Source organism: Volvox carteri (genome assembly GCF_000143455.1).
Source record: "Volvox carteri f. nagariensis unplaced genomic scaffold VOLCAscaffold_71, whole genome shotgun sequence".
NCBI lineage: Eukaryota > Viridiplantae > Chlorophyta > Chlorophyceae > Chlamydomonadales > Volvocaceae > Volvox > Volvox carteri.
In genome coordinates, this window is record NW_003307614.1 from 76,927 (window position 1) to 99,534 (window position 22,608).

At 56.4% G+C, this 22,608-nt stretch overlaps 2 protein-coding genes across 2 annotated transcripts in view; one reads left to right on the forward strand and one right to left on the reverse strand.

Moving 5' to 3' along the window:
* VOLCADRAFT_98340 (uncharacterized protein) overlaps nt 1-17,178 on the reverse strand; it is a gene marked incomplete at both ends in the record, with an annotated part of 24,535 nt that extends 7,357 nt beyond the window's left edge. The window contains 24 exons of the mRNA XM_002957259.1: nt 142-238; nt 1,138-1,183; nt 1,323-1,675; nt 2,055-2,204; nt 2,685-2,886; nt 5,564-5,679; nt 5,977-6,162; nt 6,775-7,019; nt 7,255-7,504; nt 7,947-8,170; nt 8,574-8,757; nt 9,142-9,279; nt 9,628-9,708; nt 10,440-10,745; nt 11,159-11,350; nt 12,577-12,621; nt 12,682-12,854; nt 13,205-13,893; nt 14,312-14,493; nt 14,528-14,678; nt 15,057-15,169; nt 15,942-16,169; nt 16,365-16,613; nt 16,831-17,178. Coding sequence (XP_002957305.1) covers nt 142-238; nt 1,138-1,183; nt 1,323-1,675; nt 2,055-2,204; nt 2,685-2,886; nt 5,564-5,679; nt 5,977-6,162; nt 6,775-7,019; nt 7,255-7,504; nt 7,947-8,170; nt 8,574-8,757; nt 9,142-9,279; nt 9,628-9,708; nt 10,440-10,745; nt 11,159-11,350; nt 12,577-12,621; nt 12,682-12,854; nt 13,205-13,893; nt 14,312-14,493; nt 14,528-14,678; nt 15,057-15,169; nt 15,942-16,169; nt 16,365-16,613; nt 16,831-17,178 — 4,948 coding nt within the window. The remainder of the gene's footprint in view (nt 1-141; nt 239-1,137; nt 1,184-1,322; nt 1,676-2,054; nt 2,205-2,684; nt 2,887-5,563; nt 5,680-5,976; nt 6,163-6,774; nt 7,020-7,254; nt 7,505-7,946; nt 8,171-8,573; nt 8,758-9,141; nt 9,280-9,627; nt 9,709-10,439; nt 10,746-11,158; nt 11,351-12,576; nt 12,622-12,681; nt 12,855-13,204; nt 13,894-14,311; nt 14,494-14,527; nt 14,679-15,056; nt 15,170-15,941; nt 16,170-16,364; nt 16,614-16,830) is intronic.
* A 525-nt stretch (nt 17,179-17,703) lies between these two features.
* On the forward strand, nt 17,704-22,608 carry VOLCADRAFT_98341 (uncharacterized protein; the record flags this gene model as incomplete). Its single annotated transcript, XM_002957221.1, has 9 exons — nt 17,704-17,862; nt 17,996-18,177; nt 18,841-18,931; nt 19,237-19,422; nt 19,874-19,972; nt 20,326-20,514; nt 20,915-20,964; nt 21,681-22,200; nt 22,453-22,608. 9 exons carry the CDS (start codon nt 17,704-17,706, stop codon nt 22,606-22,608), a joined length of 1,632 nt encoding a protein of 543 aa, XP_002957267.1.

Sequence of the window (22,608 nt, forward strand, 5' to 3'; positions counted from 1 at the left end):
CCCAGCGACTATACAAAAAGGAATTGTAACCGCAAGAAACACCCAGTTTATTACTCTAGGGTATTAGGCCCCAAACGAAAAAAAAAACACTGCCCCGACCCCCACCCCCCCCCCGACCTGCACCCAGCCACCACCTCACACCTGCGTAAGTGTCCCACTTGTAAGTGAGCATTGCAAACCCAATATCGGTGGTGAAGGCGTCGCTGACGTTGTTGAGTACCAGCGCACCCAGCGGCGACTCCGCCATGGATCGAGTCGTAAGTGCCACGTACGGCAGTCCACACACGCCGGGAACAGCAGGCTGCATAACCGATGGGGGCTCGTGACTGCGTGGCGGCGGCGGCGGTGGTGGCGGTGAGGGTGACGGTGGCGGCGGCGGCGGTGACGACGGTGGCGGCGGCGGTGGCCGTGACGGTGACAGTGGCGGTGACGACGGTGGCGGCGGCGGTGGCCGTGACGGTGACAGTGGCGGTGACGGTGGCGGTGACGGTGGCGGTGACGGTGGCGGTGACGGTGGCGGTGACGGTGGCGGTGACGGTGGCGGTGACGGTGACGGTGGCGGTGACGGTGGCGGTGACGGTGACAGTGGCGGTGACGGTGGCGGTGACGGTGGCGGTGACGGTGGCGGTGACAGTGGCGGTGACGGTGGCGGTGACGGTGGCGGTGACGGTGGCGGTGACGGTGGCGGTGACGGTGGCGGTGACGGTGGCGGTGACAGTGACGGTGACGGTGGCGGTGACGGTGGCGGCGGCGGCAGTGATGACGGCGGCGGCGGTGGTGGCGGTGACGGTGACGGTGGCGGCGGCGGCGGCGGTGACGGTGGCGGCGACGGCGGCGGTGGCGGCCATACATACATATGCACGCCCGCACACGCACACAGCCACACACAGACGTCAGGACATCACACGTCGCCGTCATGTCACGTGATTCGATTGCAGTCGATTCCCACATAGCATAGGCCAGGTCATGACGCGCGTGCCGTACCATGCCGTACCACATTCACGTGTCACGTCATGTGGCAGGAGGAGCGGGGCAGCAGGAAGGCAGCAGCGAGCGGGTTCAGATGCGGATAGAACGGTGTTGTGGACGAGGTGAGGAGCATGGGGAAAGTCTAGTTACAAGTTACAAGTCCCGCACGCAAGTGCGGGTGTCTCCGTACAAGCCAGGGGGGGGCCATGGACGTCTGCAAGGGGACACGGCGAGGTACCAACACTGTGTGCGGGGAGTTCCACCACTCCATCCCCCTCCCTGATACAACAACAGCGCACCTGCTCCGACAAGACCTCCCCCCCACCAGCTCCGTCAAACACACTGCCACCCACCGTATGAGGTGCTTGGCCCAGCGCCAAGTCAACGACAGCGCGCCGCGGCGATGCGTGCGCTTCTTGACGCCGCCGCCAGCACCCCCCGAGGAGCTGCCGCCGCCGCCGCCGCCGCCGCTGCTCCGGACCGCGGCGGCGCCATCCGCAGCGGCGGCGGCGTGGGCAAAAATGACGGTAGCTGGGCTGCCACCCTTTTCTTGGTCAGCATTGCCGGCATGGTCCTGTTCCACCGCCTCCATCTCCCCGCCTGCTGTCGTGCCCTCCTCCACCTCCTCCAGCTCCTCGTCGCTGACACCGCCGCCCCCATGTCGCAGCAACACCTCCTCCCACAGCTTCTCATTCACCGCGTAGGCCTGAGCAGAATACGAATGGAACACGTGGGCGTGTCCAATCGTATCATGTGTCGTATTACTTGTCGTACCATGTCATGCCCCCCACTTCCACTCAACGCTGCCACTTCCACCATGCTGCACCGTCTCAAACACAAGATGATGGTTCGAGTGCCCTAAGAGGTTTTAGATGCGCACCCTTACATGTCGCACCCATACCTCCCTCCAATGGCGCCCCCCCGTCTCCACCACACAACCGAGCTCTGTTGCTTAGGGTTTAGGGTTTGTTCACCACCTTCACTCCACCACCACTACCACGGCCTCTCGCATGTCTTCACACACGCCCACATTTACCACCACCTCACAACCCCACCACCTTACCCCCTCACCCCAGCACACACACCTGCGACCCGCACGTGATGAGGTGGGTGCCCTCCCGCACCGGCACCATGACGGCGCTGCTGCCCACCGCGTCCGTCGGCTCCTCTATCCCCACTGCATTCAGAAACTTGACCAGCACGGACGGCATGTCCGCAGCCAGACGAGACCAGGCCTGTGTGTGCGCGGACGACCCGTGGGTCATTGTGAGCAAATCCGTGGGTCCTCGTCAAGCTAACGACCCGTGCGTCCTTCAAGGGGTGACCCGTGGGTCATAGCTACACGTAACGACGAGTTGCATGGGTCCCATGATAGTCATGATGCACACCACAGCAGTCCCCTCATTAACTCAGGGGCGCAGGGAGTCTTCCGGGGCTGACAGGGTCGACGGGGACTGACAGGGTCGACGAGCCAGCACAGCAGGAAGAGTTGTACAGCGGACTTTCCCGGCATGTAGGTAGCACAGCGGCGCGCGGCACACCTTTTCGTTTCACGCCCAGTGCTTCCCTTCAGTGCAAGGGACACACAGCTTGCTCCCATTGCCTCCCCCGTGTCATCCTTCCCCTCCCTCTCCCCTTTCCCCCTCTCCTATATTTACCTAACATTATTATTTTCCCGCCAGACTCCTCTCCCTTCCTTTCCCCCCCTCTTATACCTTCATCGCAGCTAGCCTCAGCGGTGGCGGTCTGGACACCTCGTTGGCCAGCAGCAGCTCCACGCACTGGAGGTTGCGCACATCCAGCGCCAGGTCCAGGGGGGTCTTACCCTCGCCGTTGGCGGGTAGCGGTGCGGAGGTAATGGCCGCACCGTGGCTCAGCAGCACACGGAGGAACTCCACCTGCCCGCCCACTGCCGCCCTGCAGAGGTGTGTATGTATGTATATATGTATGTTGTTACAGGGTGGTTAACTTCGCCAGCGGCCCCTTTCCCGGGCAGTCCCTGCTCTCCCCTGCTAGAGGGGCACCCTAATCCGTCACCCCATCCGACTTCAGAATGTATTCGTTGGGTTCGGCAACTCACCATCAGCATCCAACCAAATCTAGCGGATCAACGGCGCATCAACTTAGTATATATGTATGTATATGTATAAGTGTATGTATGTATGTATGTATGTATGTATGTATGTATGTATGTATGTATGTATGTATGTATGTATGTATGTATGTATGTATGTATGTATGTATGTATGTATGTATGTATGTATGTATGTATGTATGTATGTATGTATGTATGTATGTATGTATGTATGTATGTATGTATGACGTTGATTACACTGTGGGCTGAAAAGCCGGGGGCCCCGGGCCGAAGCACAGCGCGGGGGGCGGGTGCATACGGCTGGTTAGTCTCATGCACTCCGCCCCCGGGTCAGGCCGCACGGGAAACGACGGCCGGCACGCAACAGCGCTTGTTTGGCGCTCCAACTAGACGGGATCTATGCCCGTTGGTCTCCTAACATAAACGAAGTCGCAACTGGGGGGCTCTATGTATGTATGTATGTATGTATGTATGTATGTATGTATGTATGACTTAGATTACACTGTGGGCCGCGAGAGCCGGGGGCCGAAGCCGAAACACAGCGCAAGGGTCGGGAGCACACAGCACAAGTCGGTTAGTCTTGCGTGCTCCCGACCCCGACTCAGACTGCCAACACTCTACGCAGCCACTCCGCAGCCACCCCATCTGGGGATGGCGCTGCAGTGAAAACACCACGAAGGGCTCTCAGGTCCCGCTAGAGCGAGTCCACAAGTCTCAGCTAGGGCATGTATGTATGTATGTATGTATGTATGTATGTATGTATGTATGTATGTATGTATGTATGTATGTATGTATGTATGTATGTATGTATGTATGTATGTATGTATGTATGTATGTATGTATGTATGTATGTATGTATGTATGTATGTATGTATGTATGTATGTATGTATGTATGACGTTGATTACACTGTGGGCTGAAAAGCCGGGGGCCCCGGGCCGAAGCACAGCGCGGGGGGCGGGTGCATACGGCTGGTTAGTCTCATGCACTCCGCCCCCGGGTCAGGCCGCACGGGAAACGACGGCCGGCACGCAACAGCGCTTGTTTGGCGCTCCAACTAGACGGGATCTATGCCCGTTGGTCTCCTAACATAAACGAAGTCGCAACTGGGGGGCTCTATGTATGTATGTATGTATGTATGTATGTATGTATGTATGTATGACTTACATTACACTGTGGGCCGCGAGAGCCGGGGGCCGAAGCCGAAACACAGCGCAAGGGTCGGGAGCACACAGCACAAGTCGGTTAGTCTTGCGTGCTCCCGACCCCGACTCAGACTGCCAACACTCTACGCAGCCACTCCGCAGCCACCCCATCTGGGGATGGCGCTGCAGTGAAAACACCACGAAGGGCTCTCAGGTCCCGCTAGAGCGAGTCCACAAGTCTCAGCTAGGGCATGTATGTATGTATGTATGTATGTATGTATGTATGTATGTATGTATGTATGTATGTATGTATGTATGTATGTATGTATGTATGTATGTATGTATGTATGTATGTATGTATGTATGTATGTATGTATGTATGACGTTGATTACACTGTGGGCTGAAAAGCCGGGGGCCCCGGGCCGAAGCACAGCGCGGGGGGCGGGTGCATACGGCTGGTTAGTCTCATGCACTCCGCCCCCGGGTCAGGCCGCACGGGAAACGACGGCCGGCACGCAACAGCGCTTGTTTGGCGCTCCAACTAGACGGGATCTATGCCCGTTGGTCTCCTAACATAAACGAAGTCGCAACTGGGGGGCTCTATGTATGTATGTATGTATGTATGTATGTATGTATGTATGACTTACATTACACTGTGGGCCGCGAGAGCCGGGGGCCGAAGCCGAAACACAGCGCAAGGGTCGGGAGCACACAGCACAAGTCGGTTAGTCTTGCGTGCTCCCGACCCCGACTCAGACTGCCAACACTCTACGCAGCCACTCCGCAGCCACCCCATCTGGGGATGGCGCTGCAGTGAAAACACCACGAAGGGCTCTCAGGTCCCGCTAGAGCGAGTCCACAAGTCTCAGCTAGGGCATGTATGTATGTATGTATGTATGTATGTATGTATGTATGTATGTATGTATGTATGTATGTATGTATGTATGTATGTATGTATGTATGTATGTATGTATGTATGTATGTATGTATGTATGTATGTATGTGTGGATACTATTAATAACGTTTTGGGGTAGCTGAAGCAACGGCCCATCACGGGGGCCCTTCGTTGACAGGCCAAACAACAAGAGAGAGGAGGCACGGGCCCCCTTCCACTGCAGTAAGGAGCAGCCTCGGGGACGAGAGCACAGAACAGCGCCCTTACTCCCCTCCCCTCCATCGTTTGTCCATCTCCTCGAGACCCAGATCTGTCTGCAACACACACTCACGCAGCCCTCTACCCAGCTACCTGTTCCCCTACCTCGTCCCCCTATATTCCTATCCCGGGTTTCCCAGGTTGACTAGCCGCGCATTTCCTCGCCCGCCCGGGGCCCCCCGCCCGCCCTTACACACGCACGTGTGCAGCAGCGTGTTTCCGTCCGGCATGGGCACCACCGCCAGACCCGGGAAGGTGTCGGCCAGTTTGATCACATGCTGCAGGTCCCACAGACCAGATTTCATCTCCTCCAGGAGCTGGGGATGGGGACACGAGGAGGAGGAGAAAAGATAAGAAAATGGGAAGAGAGGGGAGGGGAGGGAGGCGATGAGTAGTACAAACCCAGCTCCTAATATACCACCACTCCCGATATACGACCCAGCTTACGAACTCACGCCTTTTCGGCGCACTCTAGAACGTATTTAGGAACGGCTCTTGGGAACCTTTTTTTGAGCAAGAAGGCCTTCTCCCCAAGGTGCCCGCCGTCACCCTGATAACACCCCACCACCACCACCCCGGCCCCAAAACACAGACTCACACACGTACAGACACACCTGCCGCGGCAAAGGTTGCCGAACAGAGAGGTTCAGTACGGCAACACGTGCGTTGAGCGACACCGCCAGCACCGGCGGAAACCTGGGTCCCGCGACCCCGGTACGCAGCGGCATGGGCCTGATCTTCTCGGCGCCGTCCTGCTTGCCGATGGGGCCCGCTACCAGCAGAGGCACGGATGTCCCGGACTGCGACAACGGTGACGACGACGACGACGACGACGAAGAAGAAGAAGAAGAAGAAGAAGAAGAAGAAGAAGAGGAGGAAGAAGAAGACAAAGACACACAAGTAGGGTGGCGTGTGGGGGAGTGGGTTCCCATCCCGGGTCAGGTCACGCCACGTCACGTCAGTTCAGGAGGGTAGCCTGACGGATCCCCCGTCAAGGAGGGCATTGGACTTGCTGCAGTGCCATTGGCCTTTTGGCATCTTTCCTCCCCTTTCCCGTAGTAACGGGTGCTTGGCTTTCTACATAGTCATCATCCAATTATGTGCCATGATGCCGCTTCCATCCTGCAGCTCCTCATTACTCCCCCACACCCCTTTTCCCACCCAGCCTCCCCCTTTCTTGCCCTCCCCCTTTCGAATCCTCCCTTCGGCAGTAGAAGTCCTCACTCGCGGCATCAAGGATCAAGGCAATGCCAATACATTCCCCCTGAGGCGTCGTTATATTAAGAACAAAGGGGCAAAGCAAAGCAGGTGTGCGCCCTGGTGTAGGCCGCTGTGGGGTTGCCCCTTGAACATATGCAAAAGCATACAGATTTACATACACACGCACTCAGTGCTCCCGAGACCGTGCTCACCTTAAGATTGAAACCCACAATAGTGCCATCCCTGGCGCTTGTCACGATCCATGTCGGATGTACGAAATTGATGTACGACATTGTGCCTCGGTGGTCGCGAATGATGTGCAGCACGTTGCCTTTTGCCACGTTCCAGATGCGCACGGTGTTGTCGTTTGAGGCGGTGGCGAGGATCTTCTCATCGGGTGAGAGGGCCGCGAAACGCACCCAGTGCTCGTGCCCAACGAAGCGCTGGATGACCTCGCCTGCGTGAGTGCGTTAATAAATGACCCAGATGGCCCATTGGTGTCACGCACAGCGGCAGCGGCAGCACGAGCAGAGCAGGTGGGCCGCAAAACACTTTGCTAGTATGCGCACTCGTTACGCTTCTGCAAAGGGTAACGCTACTCAAGGTGAAGTCCATCCACCCCTCCCTCCCTCCACCCCTCCATCCATCCATCCATGCACACATTCTCTCCCCCAGTCCCCTCCCCAGCTCACCCGACTGCAGCTCAAAGATGGCGGCTGTCTTGTCACAAGACACCGACACGCACCGCAGCCCGTCGGGGGTGAACCAGGCGTCGTAGATTCCCTCATTGTGGATCTCGTCGTACTTCCGTAGCATCTTGCCCGTGTTGAGGTCCCACAGACATGTCCACTTATCCCAGCCGTCAGCCGTGGTGAGCATCTGGTCAAATCTCTCGTTGACCTGGGGACACACGATGTCCTGAGAGTGCGCCGTGTCGATCATCTGGGGCAGCAAGGGGGGTTGCGGAGAGGGGGGGAGGGAGGGAGGGGGGGAGGGAGGGAGGGAGGTCAGTGGGGAGATGATTCAAGAGAAGTGGCGCAGGAAGGTGAGCGCTGGGATGAGAGAGGAAAAAAAGAAAGAGAGAGAAAGAAAGAAACAAAACAAACATACGCGCATATTTTCTACCACATGTCGCTGGTGACTATCTATTCGGAGCTCTCGCTTCTTGGTGTGATGAAGTTGTACCACCGTGTACCACCCGCCCTATCGACATTTCCCTCGTCGCGGAGCTCCGGAAATCGATCATTAAAACACGATGATTTAATGATAAATGATTTAATGATAAATGACTTAATGACATGTTATATGTAAGTGTATATATACTGTATATATAGTCTGCGCGTACCGTTGTTTGACCGCATGCATTGCTCCTTACTGCGCTTACCCGTATGAGCTGGCGCTTGGCCAGGTCGAACAGCCGGACCTTCCGGTCCCCGCCCGCGGTGACCATCTTCCCGCGCATTGGACGGCTCTCCCCCACACCGCCACCATCCGGTACCAACCCCGCATCACCACTAGCCACGAGGTACAGGCCGTACGTGCCCTTGTGTGCAGTACAGTGGTTCCAGACGAGCTCCCCCGTCACGAAGTCGTACAGGTGCAGCTCTTCTGTACGTCGGAAACGTGTACGACGGGTGTGTGTATGCGTTAGGTGTCCTTTTCGCGGCTTGCATGATCGCGGGGGGCGTGGATGCGGTGGTTAACAGAGTAGGAAAGGGAAGCTTCCAGGACGAATGGAAGCAAGGGTGGAGGAGAAGGAGGAGAAAGGCTTCACTTGCGCTATGAGAGGGGAGGGGAGGGGGGGGAGGAGAGGAACCCAAAATGCAACCACCGCAGCCCACCTCCGTGTAGTAGTTTGTTGCATCTATGAACTAGCTATGCATCATTTCCTTGGCAGCTTTATGTTTTGGGCGGTAAAAATTCATCAAGCAGGCACGCAGGCAGACACGCAGGCGAGCACCACCCTCCACAGCTTTGCTACCGCTGCAATCGTTTCACCATCGAGCCTCACCCTGGAAGCGGCCCGCCTTATAAATGACGAACAACAGCGTCCCGTCGCGCGACACGTCAGCGTCGTACACGTCTTGCATCCGCTCATCCCGCCACAGTGCGTCATCAAAGCTGTCCCCATTCATGTTGAACACGCGGATGCTTCCATCCGCAAACACCGCCCCGAACCGCGTGGGAAAGCCGAACTGCGGCCCATCCACCGGCGCCACGCGGCTACCGGTCCGACCAAAACGGATGCTACGATGACCTCCAGCGGCATCGCCGCCGCCGCCGCTGACCTTGCCACTACTGTTGCCGCCGCCGCCGCCACCGCCGCCACCGCGGGTGATACTGCCGATGCTGCTGACGCTACCAGCGCTGCTCCTGGCAACCAGTGCTGCCTTGGTCTTGCGCTGCTCCGCCGCCGCCTTCTCCTCCGGATCGATACTGTAGTACCGATCCAGGAAGCCCGCGTGGAGACCGACGGCGGCGGCGGCGGCGGTAGTAGCAGTAGCAGTAGCAGTGACGGCGGCGGCTCCAACGCCGCCGGCGATGCTGTTGCCGCTCATGTTCCCGTCGCTTATTGTCACCGTGCACTTGCTAGGAGAGTGCTTGGTTGGGGAGCCGCCGCCACCGCCGCCACCACCGGCGGCAGCTGTAGCGCTGCTGTAGCCTGGGGTGTCCGAGAGGAAGAAGCAGCCCATCGCGGTGTTGAAGGTACCCGGTTCCTGCGGGGCGGTCCCAAGCAGGGCCACGAGGTGCATTGGTTAGTCCCGGTTAGTTAGGTCCCATTTTAGTACCATTCAAATACACCAGTGAATGGTAACAGCAGTAATAGGACCCGAGGGGTCCATGGCGCTTTGCTGACTCTTAATAGGGCACCCACAGGCGCGGCTCAGCGTCAGCACGCGGCCGTGTTTCGGCTGTGTTTCGAGAGCTGGTGCCACACGGAGACATGAGAATGGAAACTAGAACTCAACAAGGCAGGTCGGCAATGAGGTGGGAGGGGTGAGTGACGGCCCCCATTGACAACCCGGGTTTGTCTTCAGAGGAATCCCCCAACCCCCCATACCCACCTGGCTGCAGTGCACGCGAAGGAGCTCTTGGCCGTATCTTGACTCCACAAGCACCAGCTCGCCAAGGTCGTACCCGCCAACCTGCAGCCGTACATTTCCGAACGCAGTGCAATGTGTCACGTTTCCCGGGGACAGACACTAGACGGTAGGCGACGTACATACGTATTACATACATATATACATATATACATGCATACGTCCATACCCTCCAGGAATATTTACAGCAGTGGAGCTTGCATGTCAACCGGAGAGGTGGCCCGGTGCACGTGCCGAGGGTTTAATAGGTACGAGTGCAGGTAGAGGCCGATTCCATATACTTCTGTAATCACCATCATCATCATCATCATCATCATCATCATCATCATCATCATCATCATCTCATTTATCCACACCAGCTCGCCGCCCAAATATAAACCGAACACCCCGCACATCCCCTTCATTGCTCCTCCTGGATGCAGAGGAGCTTCATCACAGAGGCCTCTTCCGCCCACCCCGCCTGCACCCCAGAGACCCTAGGACGTCCGCAGCTCAACCACACAATAAGAGCTCACGGTCCCCGACAGTTGCTGACAGTGGCAGCAGGGTTGAGATGCGGTGATGGTGGCGGAGAAGAGTGCAGCCCCGCCCAACCCGCTCAGTTGGCTCATAGGTCCTTCTGTTCCAGTGCAGACCCGGTTGTCCTGGACTCCTCCCAGGTCCACAGCCGGCTAGTTAGACAGCCAGCACCACTACCTCCCCCCGTTCCATCCCCAGTCCTTAACTCCCAGCCCACCGGCCAACCGCCTTGCCCCGTGTCCCGCACCCTTTCCCACCAGAATGAACAGGCCGCAGGGGCTGAAGCGGCAGCAGCTACGTGACCCCACGTTGAACTTGGTGCTGTAGCGCTGCACCCCGGACTCGATGTCCCACACGAACAGTATGCCGTGGACGCCGGTCACTGCCGCAAGACCGGCGGGTCCACTGATGGCGCACACATCCAGCCAGCCGCTGTGGTCCGTGGGCGAGTGCAGCACCTTGCCACTTTCCGGACTCCAGATGATGACGGAAGAGCGCTCCGGCTCCAGCTCCCCGGAGGTAATGGCGCGCATACCGTCCTCCGTTACGGCAGAGCCGTACACCTGTGCCGTACATGGTAAGTTGGGGCTTTGAGTGCGATATTTGATGAGGATGCTTGAAGTGGCCTTGATGGCCTGCTGCTAACTTCAATGGTAAAAGGACTGATGCATGCACTGGCCCACGTCGTCCTGGTCTTCCTTCAGAGGAGTTGGTTCCCACGCTTCAGGCTTCCATATACCCCCAAGCCAGGCCCCACAAACCCTGCTCATGCGCCTGCTCATGTGCCTGCACACCCCAATGGTTCGGATGGATGCATTATTGTACGGAAGTAGTACAAAGCGGTAAACCCGGTCCCCAGCCCCGGGGGGCCCCCGCTCCCAGTCCGCTCCTAGCAACTGGGACCCGTTCTTAGGGGGGAGTCAGCTGCTGCAAGTACGGTTTCGGAGGGGGCCCCGTGCAGCTACCTCCTAATCACCTCGCATTCATGGTCTTCGAACGTCCGCACAACGGTCATGTTGGAGGTGTCCCAGATCTTCACGGTAAAGTCCTTGGAAGTGGTCATGATGCGTGCGCCGTTGAGATACACGGACATGCTGGTTACCTCCGCAGTGTGCTTGTCCTCCTGTGCCACGCAGGAAGCCTGCCAAGCACTGGACTCCCCAGGCTCCTGCGGTGTGCTCATGACACATGGGTTAAGGACAACGATAGCGATGACCATGAATCTTGTGCTGTGTTCGTATGTGCGCTAGGGTGGGCTGAGGTACGGCTGAGGCGCGACCTCAGGATCAAATTCATTTGGCTCGCAAAAAATTGGGCCGTTGGCTTTTAAGAGGTCCAAAGGAAAGGAAGAACATAGCAAGAGCAAAGGTGAACTGGTTTCCCATGGAATTGAGTTTGCTCCGGAAAGTCGAACTAACCAGGACAGAGGGTACGCGTGCTGCTGGCGTGTGAAGTACAGCGGGAAGGTTTTTAGGTGATAAATCTGAATACCATGAGTAACATAGATCGTGAATTACTGCTGTGTGATTTTTGAAGTGTTCCGTAATCGGACATGGCAAGGCTTCTTACCTTGGCAAGCCTCCATAGCTGGACAGATCCCTCAGCATTGCTGGTGCAAAATGCATCTGTGCTGATCGCCCTGCATGCCGTAATTGTAGACTGCCTCAACTGAGTAGACGACCGTTGCCTCGTGGATTCGATTTCACTGGGCAAATACTTCCACAGTAAACGGCTACTGCCTACTTCCCATAAAGACATGTGGTTCTCGCTGCCCGAGATAAGGAGTGCTTCCCCCACTTTTGGGAGTACAATTAGGTCGCAAGACGTCAGGCGTGTGTTGCTCACAGGAATCCATCTTTGGAAATCAGTATTTTGCGGGCTCCGCTTCCAGCTGTAAGAGTTCTCTACTAAAGACGCTGGAGACTTCACCGTCGACATCCGGCACGGTCGGGGGTATAAATCTTAGCTGATATACATCCCTATTATTATAATAGAATTTAACATTATAATTCAAACTTCGTGAAACTGTATAGACCAGGCCAAGACACCGACGCCTGGCAAGGATATGCGTGCTCACTGCAGGCCGGACAGTACTATTTTCCTGGCACATGAAAATTCCAAAAAAACGCTTTACAAGGCTTGGCTGGTTCGTACGTTTGAACTATCACAGAGCAAGTACTTGCGGCGCGTACAACAAGTGTACCTTGACATTTTACAGGCATGCTCAGATAGGCAGGGCCTCCAGATAGGTCAGGTTTTGCAACGTAATATCTCCTATCCTAAACTTCCTTCGGCATGATTGAATAACATAACCGTTTGAACGCATGTTGGAGGGGCTGGGGCCGAACATGTTTAGGTTTTGGTCTCCAAACTCACTGCGCCAACCATCCTCACCTGTTCACCTGTTGATAACACACGTCGCTCACGTATGTCTGGTTCCTTGGGCATGGGACAGGACGCCGCAGCAGAAATGAAGCCATACGGCGGCGTTTTACTTACTGCAAAGTTTGACGGAACGGAAAAGAGCAGCGCCATAACGGGTATAGACTTCCTAAGCCATAGCTCTTTACAACTCCTCACGGTCATCAAACCTGTTGTCACCACTGTATTCTCTGCATAGTACTTCCTGCACTTCTTTAGCTTCACGTCGCGCTTAGGATTGCAGCAGAATCCTGCACAGATTCATATAGCACCGCACGTTGCTTCATAAAACCATAAATTATGCTATTGCTCAAGCACCTGCGTATACTTGCATGAACATTCGATCCCCTCCCCGCCCATTCACACACCTAATCACCATTCACTATGTACACAGATAACAACAGATGGCCAATTCCCTACCCCCCGCCCAACCCATCCTCTCGCTCGATCCCCCTGCATCTACCCATCCACCACGCTAACCGTCCGTGCTGAGCTACCCGACCAGATTGAGAAAATGAATCCCCCAACAACCCCCTCCGTTCCCAACCCCGTCATCCCCCCACGCCCAACTGGAACCAGCTCGGGTACAACGTCGGCACACCCGGCCGGCCCATCTCCTCCACTTCCTGGATGACCGCCCGGATCCTCTCCCACTCCTCCTTGCCTCTGCTGCAGATTAGGTCCCGGTGCTTCCGTAGCAGCAGCGGCAACCTCCTCGCCCCGACCCGCTGCGCCTGCTGTGGCTGCTGCTGCTCGGTACCCGGTCCGGCCGTCTCTTGGCGCTCAGGTCCTAACACCGACTCCGCCGCCGCGCTGCAGTCGTAGGCCACGCCGCCGCCGCCGCTAGACAGCCGTTCGTACGCTAGATACATCGCCGCCAGGCACTCTTCCGGCGTGCCTACACACTCGAAGGGTTTGTGTCCCGCAAGGCCCATCAGCGACTCGAACACCGGCACGTGACGCTCCGAGTCGTACATGTCGTACACGCCCCGCAGGGACTCGGTGCGAGAGCCAGGTACAATAGGGCTGCTGGTTGCGTCGCACCCGCGGCTGCTGCTGCCGCATTCGCGGTCGCCGTGCCCATCATCACCGTCCCCGTTACCATCACTACAAGTGCCGGGCTCAGCAGCCCCGGGCTCCGAAACCACCTCCACTTCGAAGATTTTAGACATGATATCCGGCACTGGCAGAAAGGCCGCGAAGAGCAGGAACACGAAGGCGCACTTCTCGCATCCACCGCACCTGAACAAGAGAGGCGACCAGAGTAAGTGCGGTAATTGCGGTTGTGTGCTGTTTGTGGCGGGGAAAGGCCGTTCAGGAGGGGAGGTGGGCTGGCTGTCTCCGAGGAGAGGCGTGCAGATGTCATGATACGCGTCGTGGTGCACGTGGGTGTATAGCAAGGAGGGCTGTGGGAACCCGGAACTGACAGGACTGCAAGACTACATTTCCATAATAAGCCTCTTGTAAGCCTCTTCTTCCTTCCCTCTACAACAACCTAGTATCCCGCCTCAAGAAGAGCTCCTCCACAAGGACCCTAAAACTGCGGGGGCAGAGGAGAAGGGGTAAAGTGTTATTTATTGCTGTTTGACATCTTTCTCTTCAGCTTTCCTAGGATCATGAAACAGAACTCAAAGCCCGTACAGCGTCATTCATGGTACGACAACACTAGCGAACCCAAAACTGCCGTAATGTACGGTACTTGTCGTACCAGTGGTCGTCCGTGGCCCAGTTGCAGCTGATGATCAAGTGGAGGTATTTGGTCGCGCAGAGTGCGGCGAAGCGCTTTGCTATCTCCAGCTCGGTCATGTGTTGCAGGCCGCTAAAGTAGTAGAGCCGCGGGTGGATGTGGCTCCGAAGGAATTTGTGGAAGGCGCGCTCTGCCTCAAAAGACTTTTCGTACTGGTGGTTGACGGGGTAGTTGTACCTGAACATTACATATACAAAACAGGTTTATTTGCTTGAGCTGGTGACAGGGTGCGCCGTGCGCGTGCGGACAAATGTTTGTGCAAGCGTTCCGCTTTGGCGTGAGCTTTGAGCGAAGTCTTACGGACGGTGGGCAAAACCAGGCGCCAGGGCTATGGCAGGGAAATAAAGAAAAGGAAGAGGAGGAGTAGTGGAGTTCTTAGCAGAAGCAGTTTCCGTCTCGCGGGTGACCCGGGTGAAATAGGGTCTTTTGTTTTTAGGTTTACTGACCCAAATTATTGCCTTCTCGCAGCCATAGAAACCGATTTGCCGACCTCTGGCCTGCATCATTCAACCACCACGTTTACTCACCCGAGTCCAACTCCCAACTCCTAACTGGGTTTTGGTAACTTTACGGTTTGGGGTTTTAGGCTCTTCGGGCCTTCAGAACTTGGCGCTTTTAGGGTTTTGTAACGCTTTTTAGCGCGTCCAGTTCCGGCACACGGGGCTTACAGTAAGAGTAGCATTATCGCGCGCCCGCCCCCACTCACTTGGGGTGGGTTGTGTTGATGGCATTCGCCGAGTATTCGTTTCCAACACAGATGTACTCGTAGTCGTGCTGCAGAGCCAAGAACGCCGAGGAAAATGTGTAGAACGAGACGTACTGCATGTACGACGAGTGCCGTCGTACAAAGAGAAATGCGGCAGGGGCGTTTTAAGACGCAGTAAAGTGCTCAGCGATGCCGGGGTTGGGTGGGTTGCGTACGGCGAGCGATGAACAATGGAAAACAGTGCCGGGGCCCGGTCCTTGGCGCTCTAACTTTCTTCGCCCACGTGTACGATTTTTTTACCATTTCGTGTTTTGGAACCCGTTACGATCCGGCTCATTATCACTCCTACTCCCACAACCACTACCACCTCCCACACCGCACACACACACACACACATACATACATACATACATACATACATACATACATACATACATACATACATACATACATACATACATACATACATACATACATACATACATACATACATACAGACAGACAGACAGACAGACACACGGACAGACACACAGACACAGATATAGTTGAGTTGCATGTTTTCGATGAATGTCCCGCTTACAAGAGGATACGGGCTAAGTATGATGGTGACCTAGTCTTTATGGGGCGCAGCATGCGCACCATTATGACTGAGGCGCCACCCCTGGCATTGGCCAGGTACCTCTCGGACATCTGGGAGGCCAGGCATGTCGCGCTGAGGCGCTTTGCCCTGAAGCGAACGAGGGAGAATGATAATGACCTCCCGCGTACCCGCATCAATACCGATACAACGTCCATGGCCCCCCCGGCTTTTACGGACACACCCGCACTTGTGTGCGGAACTTGTAACTTGTAACTTGATACACAAACCTCCCCTGTCCTCCTTACCGCGCTGTAATCCTGAAACGGCAGCTCCGGAACCTGGTTGAGCTCCTGTAGCCGCTCCAGGCAGGGCAGGTGCTGCTCCGCCAGTACGACAGCGCCGGCGGCGGGTGACGTCGCCGCCAGCCGACCGAATTTCGTGTAGACTTCCCAGGAGCCGACCCACTCCCCGTAGTACATCCAGCCTACTTGGGCGCCCATGCGGCTGAGCAGCTCTATCAGCAAGGTGGAGTCCTTGCCGCCGCCGAAGGGAACCAGTACACGGGGGTGAGACCAAATGCAGGGGCCTTGCTCGGTTGCTGCTGCTACTGCTGCTGCCACTGTTGATGTTGATGCTGTCTGCTCTGCTGTTGCCATTGATGTTGCTGTTGTTGCTGTTGTTGCTGTTGTTGCCTGCTCTGTTGCTGTTATAAAAGTAGGAGCATTTACTTCTGGGAAGCTTCCACCGGCGTCGGGAGGGTGTCGTAGGGCCGCGTCCGTTTCCACCTGCGTCGCCTCTGCGGTGGCTTGTGGTGCCGCCGGTGCTGGCGCTGGCGCTGGCGGCCGTAGAGGTGATACTGGCGGCCATGGCGATTGTGATGGTGATGGCAGCGGGTAGTTGGGGGTTTCGGAGCTGGGGGAGCTGCAGCAGCACTCCAGCCGGAAGCTTGCGAGGTCCAAGTCAGCTAAATAAAAGTACTGATGAGCGACCGGGGAAAAGGGGGATCAGGGGGGAGAAAGGGGGTAGGAAAGGGGGGGTTGGGGCTTGGGGTTAAATTCAGGGTCATCTTCTATCTTCAGTAATAGTAGAAACGGAGCTATGGACAGTGATCAGGTGAGCCATGTGCGGGTGGAGTGGAGTTTGCGCTGCAAGGCGCGCCGTACTGTAGGCCGTACATGGCTTGGGACTGCTTACCTCGGCAAGTGCGCCTGCGAGCGCTGGTTGAAAGTAAGCGAGCTCATCTGAGGAGAAGTATCCGGCGCGGATTTGCAGCAACGGAGTGCGCTTCGCCGCTGCAAGGAAGACGTAAGTGCTGTGACATAGCCCCAAGGAGAGCAGTGCGCGCTGTTCAGGCGGTGTGAGCGGCCGTGGCTGCAGCGCCGAGAAATGAACCTCGGTTCGGAAGCCCTCTAGTACGGCTCCCTGCGCGTCGCGAAAGCTGTGGGTGTAGACAACCTTTTTTTCCTCGTAATATAACGCGACTTCATCGAATGATGTTGAGGCGCACCGGCCAGCAAGCTCTTCCCTTGTGAGTGTCGACATAAATAACGTTTTATAGGGTAGCTTGACTCAGTCCTTGATTAACGATGCGCGGCAGAACAATACAAACGCGATGCTTTTATTAGATGCATGCAAGAAAGGGCAGAACGAAGGGGTGTGTCCACAGCCCGTCCCCGTACTACATGGCGTCACCTGTGAGCGAGGTTTCCACAGGATAGATGGTTTAAACTTGTCATAAGAAGCTGCCAGAGCCCTCAGTGTATACAAGGAACGTCACAAAGCTAATCGAAGGACGACGAGGTCACACATTTCTCCGTACCCAGCAATTTACCCACTTTCCTGCTAGTATTTCACTCTCGACGTTGACATACAAAAGACGCGATTAAATGGTGGTTAAACCTATCGGCTATTCAGTGAAAGCAACACGTTTGCAAGTTTCAGTTCAACGACATACGTACCAGGAGCGATGGAAAGTATGTATTGCGTAAAGTGAAACTTTAAAACAATTGGTATAATTTAACTGCTATACAGCGGATTCACGGTTTTGGAGATACAGCTCCTGCCAACATGCAAACCGAGATGCCCAATGTAACGTCGGCGGATGCGGCTCCAATGAGCGGAGCTATTATCGGACTTCCAGGTAGAAAACTTCGAATCTGCGTGCTTCATCCCAGCGCGGAGGGCACTTCTGGCCCTTTCACGGAGGATGTGGACGGGACTTGCAAGGTGCGCATCCTTCCGGAAACCAGCAGCTGCGCGCGCACCACATGTATTCCCTTGCTTGGCACTCAACGTGCCGTCGACCTCTACCGTCTTGACATCACTTGCTGGATTGGCAACCTCCTGGACTCGTACGCAGCCGGAGCTGTTCGACGTGGAGGGCAGATACGACTGGACGAACATCTTTCTGAAAAAGGCCAGCAGCTCAGCCGACCTTGTCAAACTGGTCAACAGCGGCCTATACGATGTGTATTTGAATCTCTGCGACGGTGCCTGGGACGAGGACCGCGCCGGCAAGGACGTGGTGGAGGCCCTGGAAAGGTACTGAATGAGCAGCAATGAAGGCTGTTAAGCATGTTACACTTCCAACTGCGGAAACCCGGCAGTCGGGGTCTTCCTAGTCGGTTCATAGTAAATTTCCATACATATGGGCAATACGAAATTACGAAGGTTCTGTTAAAGTCGCCGGAGCGAGAGCGATAGGCGCAGATTTACTCACGGGGGGGGACCACAAAGAGCTTCCACCTCAACCTGTGTGTGCTGTCAAGGGAAGGGAAATGAAAACGCCCAACACGTCGTGTTTCGTCCCGCGCTGTGCGCTCGCCCGTGTAACCTTTGTCCCTGGTATCCACCTTGGCAACTGACCAATAACGGGAACCCTAACCTGTGTTCCAAGCGAGAGTACTTTTGCCCTCTGGAGATACACACACACACACATATGTACACACACACACACACACACGCGGCGGTCTCACCTATGGGGGCGGGTAGCGTCCCCCGGCCATAGAAGGGCGGTAAGATAAGTAACACACGCACACACACACACACACACACACACACGCACACACACGCACACGCACACACACACACACACACACACACACGCACACGCGCACACACACACACACACACACACACACACACGCACACGCGCACACACACACACACGCACACACGGCCATCCGCCGGCGACCGACCCAACAGGCTCAATGTGCCGTACACTGGAGCCGACGCAGCGTTCTACGAGCCGTCCAAAATCGACATGAAGAAAGCCGCATACTTCTACGGCATAGGGGTAAGGCCCACTTTTCTCCAGGTTAGGGGAGAGATATGTGCGCGCCAGCCGCAACCCAGTTCTCGTCCTATTATTGGCTAACGGCTATCCAGCTCATGCAATCCATTGGACAGGTTTCCGGGCCCATCCTCTCTGCCCCCTCTAGCCTCCAATCCTTAAACGCCTCAAACCGCTCTCCGTGTCCCCGCAAAAGAACGTTTTTCTCACTCTTTTCCTGTCGTACTGTTTTTGTAGTAGTACGGCTTCCGTACATCACTTATCCCCGTCCCCGTTGCGGTGCACCCTCCCTGGCCCTGCCGTCCCAGGTCCCCGCTTGGGTGCACGTCCAGGGCGGCCCCGGGCAGGAGGAGGCTGGTGTGGCCGAGGTGTTGGGGCCTCCGGAGCGCGGTGGACTGCGCTTCCCCCTCATCGTAAAGCACCCTAGCGGGTACGGCAGTGTCGGTATGAGTAAGAAGTCAAAGGTCACCAACGCGCAGGAGCTGCGGCACCAGGTGCGGGGCAGGGCGGGGCCCTGCTAGCTTCCTTTTTGGGGAGCTAGGACAGACGGACAGACAGACAGACTGCCTGATAAGCAGACGACTGACGGGACAGACAGCCAGGGAGACAGAGGCAGCCAGAGAGGCCTTCAGCCAGCGTGTTGAGGGGAGGGGAAGATGGGGGCGGCTAGGACGTCTTCTGGCGCCTGCGACACTGACGGGGGCCTGTAGCTGGTTCGAGGGTAGGGGACGTGGGGCATTTGAGCAAGTCAGCGCTGAAGGGAAACAGACAGACAGAAAAACAGACAAACAGACAGACAGATAGAGGTTTATGCCGCAGTGGCACTGCCCGCCGAGGGCCCTTGGACTCACCCACCATCACCTGCTCGCCGTTGCCGGTCATCGGCCTACATGACCTGATCCGACGTTGCCGCGGCTCATCCTTATCGTACGTCTCTGTTCCCAGGTGTCGTACTTCGTACGGGAGTTCGGCGGTGCTCTAGTGGAGGAGTTCATTGTCGGTCGGGAGTTCACCGTGCTGGTGGTGGAGGAGCCAACCAAGGAGGTGTGAAGTGTGCGCTGGGAGTGGGTGGTGAATTAATAAACCAAATCCAAATCCAAATCCAAACGAAGCCGAACGTCTCAACAGCTGCGGTGCCTCCCCGGGTCATCTGCGCCATCCACACTCCCGCTAAGGCAACCTCCCAACCACATCCACACGAGGTATCACATCGCCCCAAAAAACGCAACTCCCCCTTTTCCCCCCCCCACAACGCAGTCCCCCTCATATTGCTGCTCGAATCTTGAAGTATCCGTCTATTTCTGGTATATTTGTATCTTCAATCGCCTGTGCTTAGTCGTGCTCCCGCTTTCCCCTCTTTCGCTCCCGTGTCGTTGCGGGTGTTGGTGCTGTTGCAGGCGGTTGCTGGTGCCGAGGCTGACGACTACGAGCCGCAGCTCTCCGACCTCATCCCCGTGGCCTACACACCCGTGGAGTGTGTTTTCGGCCCAGGGGAGGACTTCAAACATTTCGATCTGAAGTTTCTAGAAGCGGATACCCTGGAGTGGCTGCCCTGCAGGGAGCCCCAGCTGGCGGAGAGACTCAAGGTGGTTGCGGTGGTTGCGGTGGTTGGAACAGTTGGTTGGGGCGCTGCATGGGTGTAACGGGGCCGCCTTGGGGGGGATATGGGAGGGGTAGTGTCAGAAGAGCTTGCGGGCACTCCTGTTGTTCTTGCAAGCCACGTGACTGTTGGGGGCTCGGGTCTTCATACAAAGGCTATGGGGGAGTTCGGGGTCAGTATGTGCCTGGTTAGGATCTATGTAGGATGCGGGGTTCGGAATGACGGAAAACCTGGTTCCGTACATTGGCGCGAGTGCTGCCGACGTGTCTTCGTTCGTGACTTTCTTGGGCTATTGCGTCTGGTGGTTCCAATCGGTAGTTGTCCTAAGAAGTGTCGTCATGAAGACTTATAACTTATAACTCCCGGATTCTTTGACCTCCGTACAGGCTGCTGCTCGTGACTTCTTCTTGGCGACCCGGGGGGTCAGCTATGGCAGGTATGTATGTATGTATGTATGTCTCCATTACAGGGTGGTTAACTTCGCCAGCGGCCCCCTTTTTACATGTATGTACATGTATGTATGTATGTATGACTTAGATTACACTGTGGGCCGTGAGAGCCGGGGGCCGAAGCCGAAACACAGCGCAAGGGTCGGGAGTACACAGCACAAGTCGGTTAGTCTTGTATGCTCCCGATCCCGACTCAGACTGCCAACACTCTACGCAGCCACTCCGCAGGCCCTCCATCCAGGGATGGCGCTGCAGTGAAAACACCACGAAGGGCTCTCAGGTCCCACTAGAGCGAGTCCACAAGCCTCAGCCAGGGTAGAGTCAAAGGCTCTCTGAAACAACCCCCCAAAACACCACCAACGACAACGGGACTCCAAGGGGAAGAAACAGAAAATAAAAATTCGGTTAGGGCAGTCCCGGCAGGGGAGGGCTCCTAACAAGCCAACAAAAACACCTCCAAGAGAGAGGCTAAGAGAGATCGACACCACAAGACGTCTTGTGTGTATGTATGCGCGTGGTAATTGGGAGGGGTGCAGAGGAGGGGGAAATAGTGGAGGAAATGGGTGCTGCTGGAAGGACTTGGACCTGGTGATGTTAACTAACTAGTTTTTTTCTAACCTCACTATATAAGCAATACGAGATCCAAAATTTATATTCAAAATAATAAAAACCACACAATTCTGGATCCGAACATTCCGCCCAGGTGTGACTTCAGGGTGGAGGACGGCACTGGCGACATCTATCTGCTGGAGATCAACCCCAACTGCGGCGTGCTGCTACCTCCGGAATATGCCGGCTCCGCGGATTACATCCTCGCACTGGACCCTGACCACAGCCACCGCCACTTCCTCGCCTCCATCCTTGCCTCCGCAGTGCATCGACACCGCTGCAAACAGCCCGCAGTCGCGCCGGCCTTCATCAGCACTGGACAAGTACTTCCGTCACCGCCGCCGCCGCCCGTTGACCTTGACTCCAACGGCGCAGAGACCGTCGCCGCTGCGCCGCCCAGCAGCCGGGTTGGCGGCATCAACGTACGGCGTCTTGGCATGGTAGCCGTAAGGGCCATTCGTGCTGGTCGGCGTGTACAGCGCAACGAGAACTCCCTGGTCACCCTCGGCAGTCGCGACTGGGTGGAGCGGACCTGGCCTGAGGGCAGCTGGGAGCGGAGGAGGGTCAACGAGGCAGCCTATCCGCTGAACGACCGGGTCTGTGTGTCTGTGTGCGTGGGTTGGGGTAGGGCTGGTGGGTTTTGCAGTACCATTTCCACCATCCATTAACCAAAATCCTTCTCAGCCCTGCGATTCTAGAAGCAACATGTTGTGGTGGTTGTTGTTGTTCCGTAACGTGGAAAAGGGGAGGGAGTCATATGGAACGGTTTGGCTCTCCCCCACATTACGTGTTGTGGATGTTACATTGGTGCTCCCTTGCTCCCTGCCCTCTCTGCACCCTGCCTCCTGGCCCCCGCTGCCCCCCAGGTCCTGGTGCTGCCTCCCGCTGACTTGACCCGCTGGATGCCCCTGAGCCACTCCTGCGAACCGAACACCCACATTGAGGGCCTGGACCTGGTGGCGCGGAGGGACATCGCACTGGGTGAGGGAGAGAGGAGAGGAACACAGAAGAGGACACCCTAG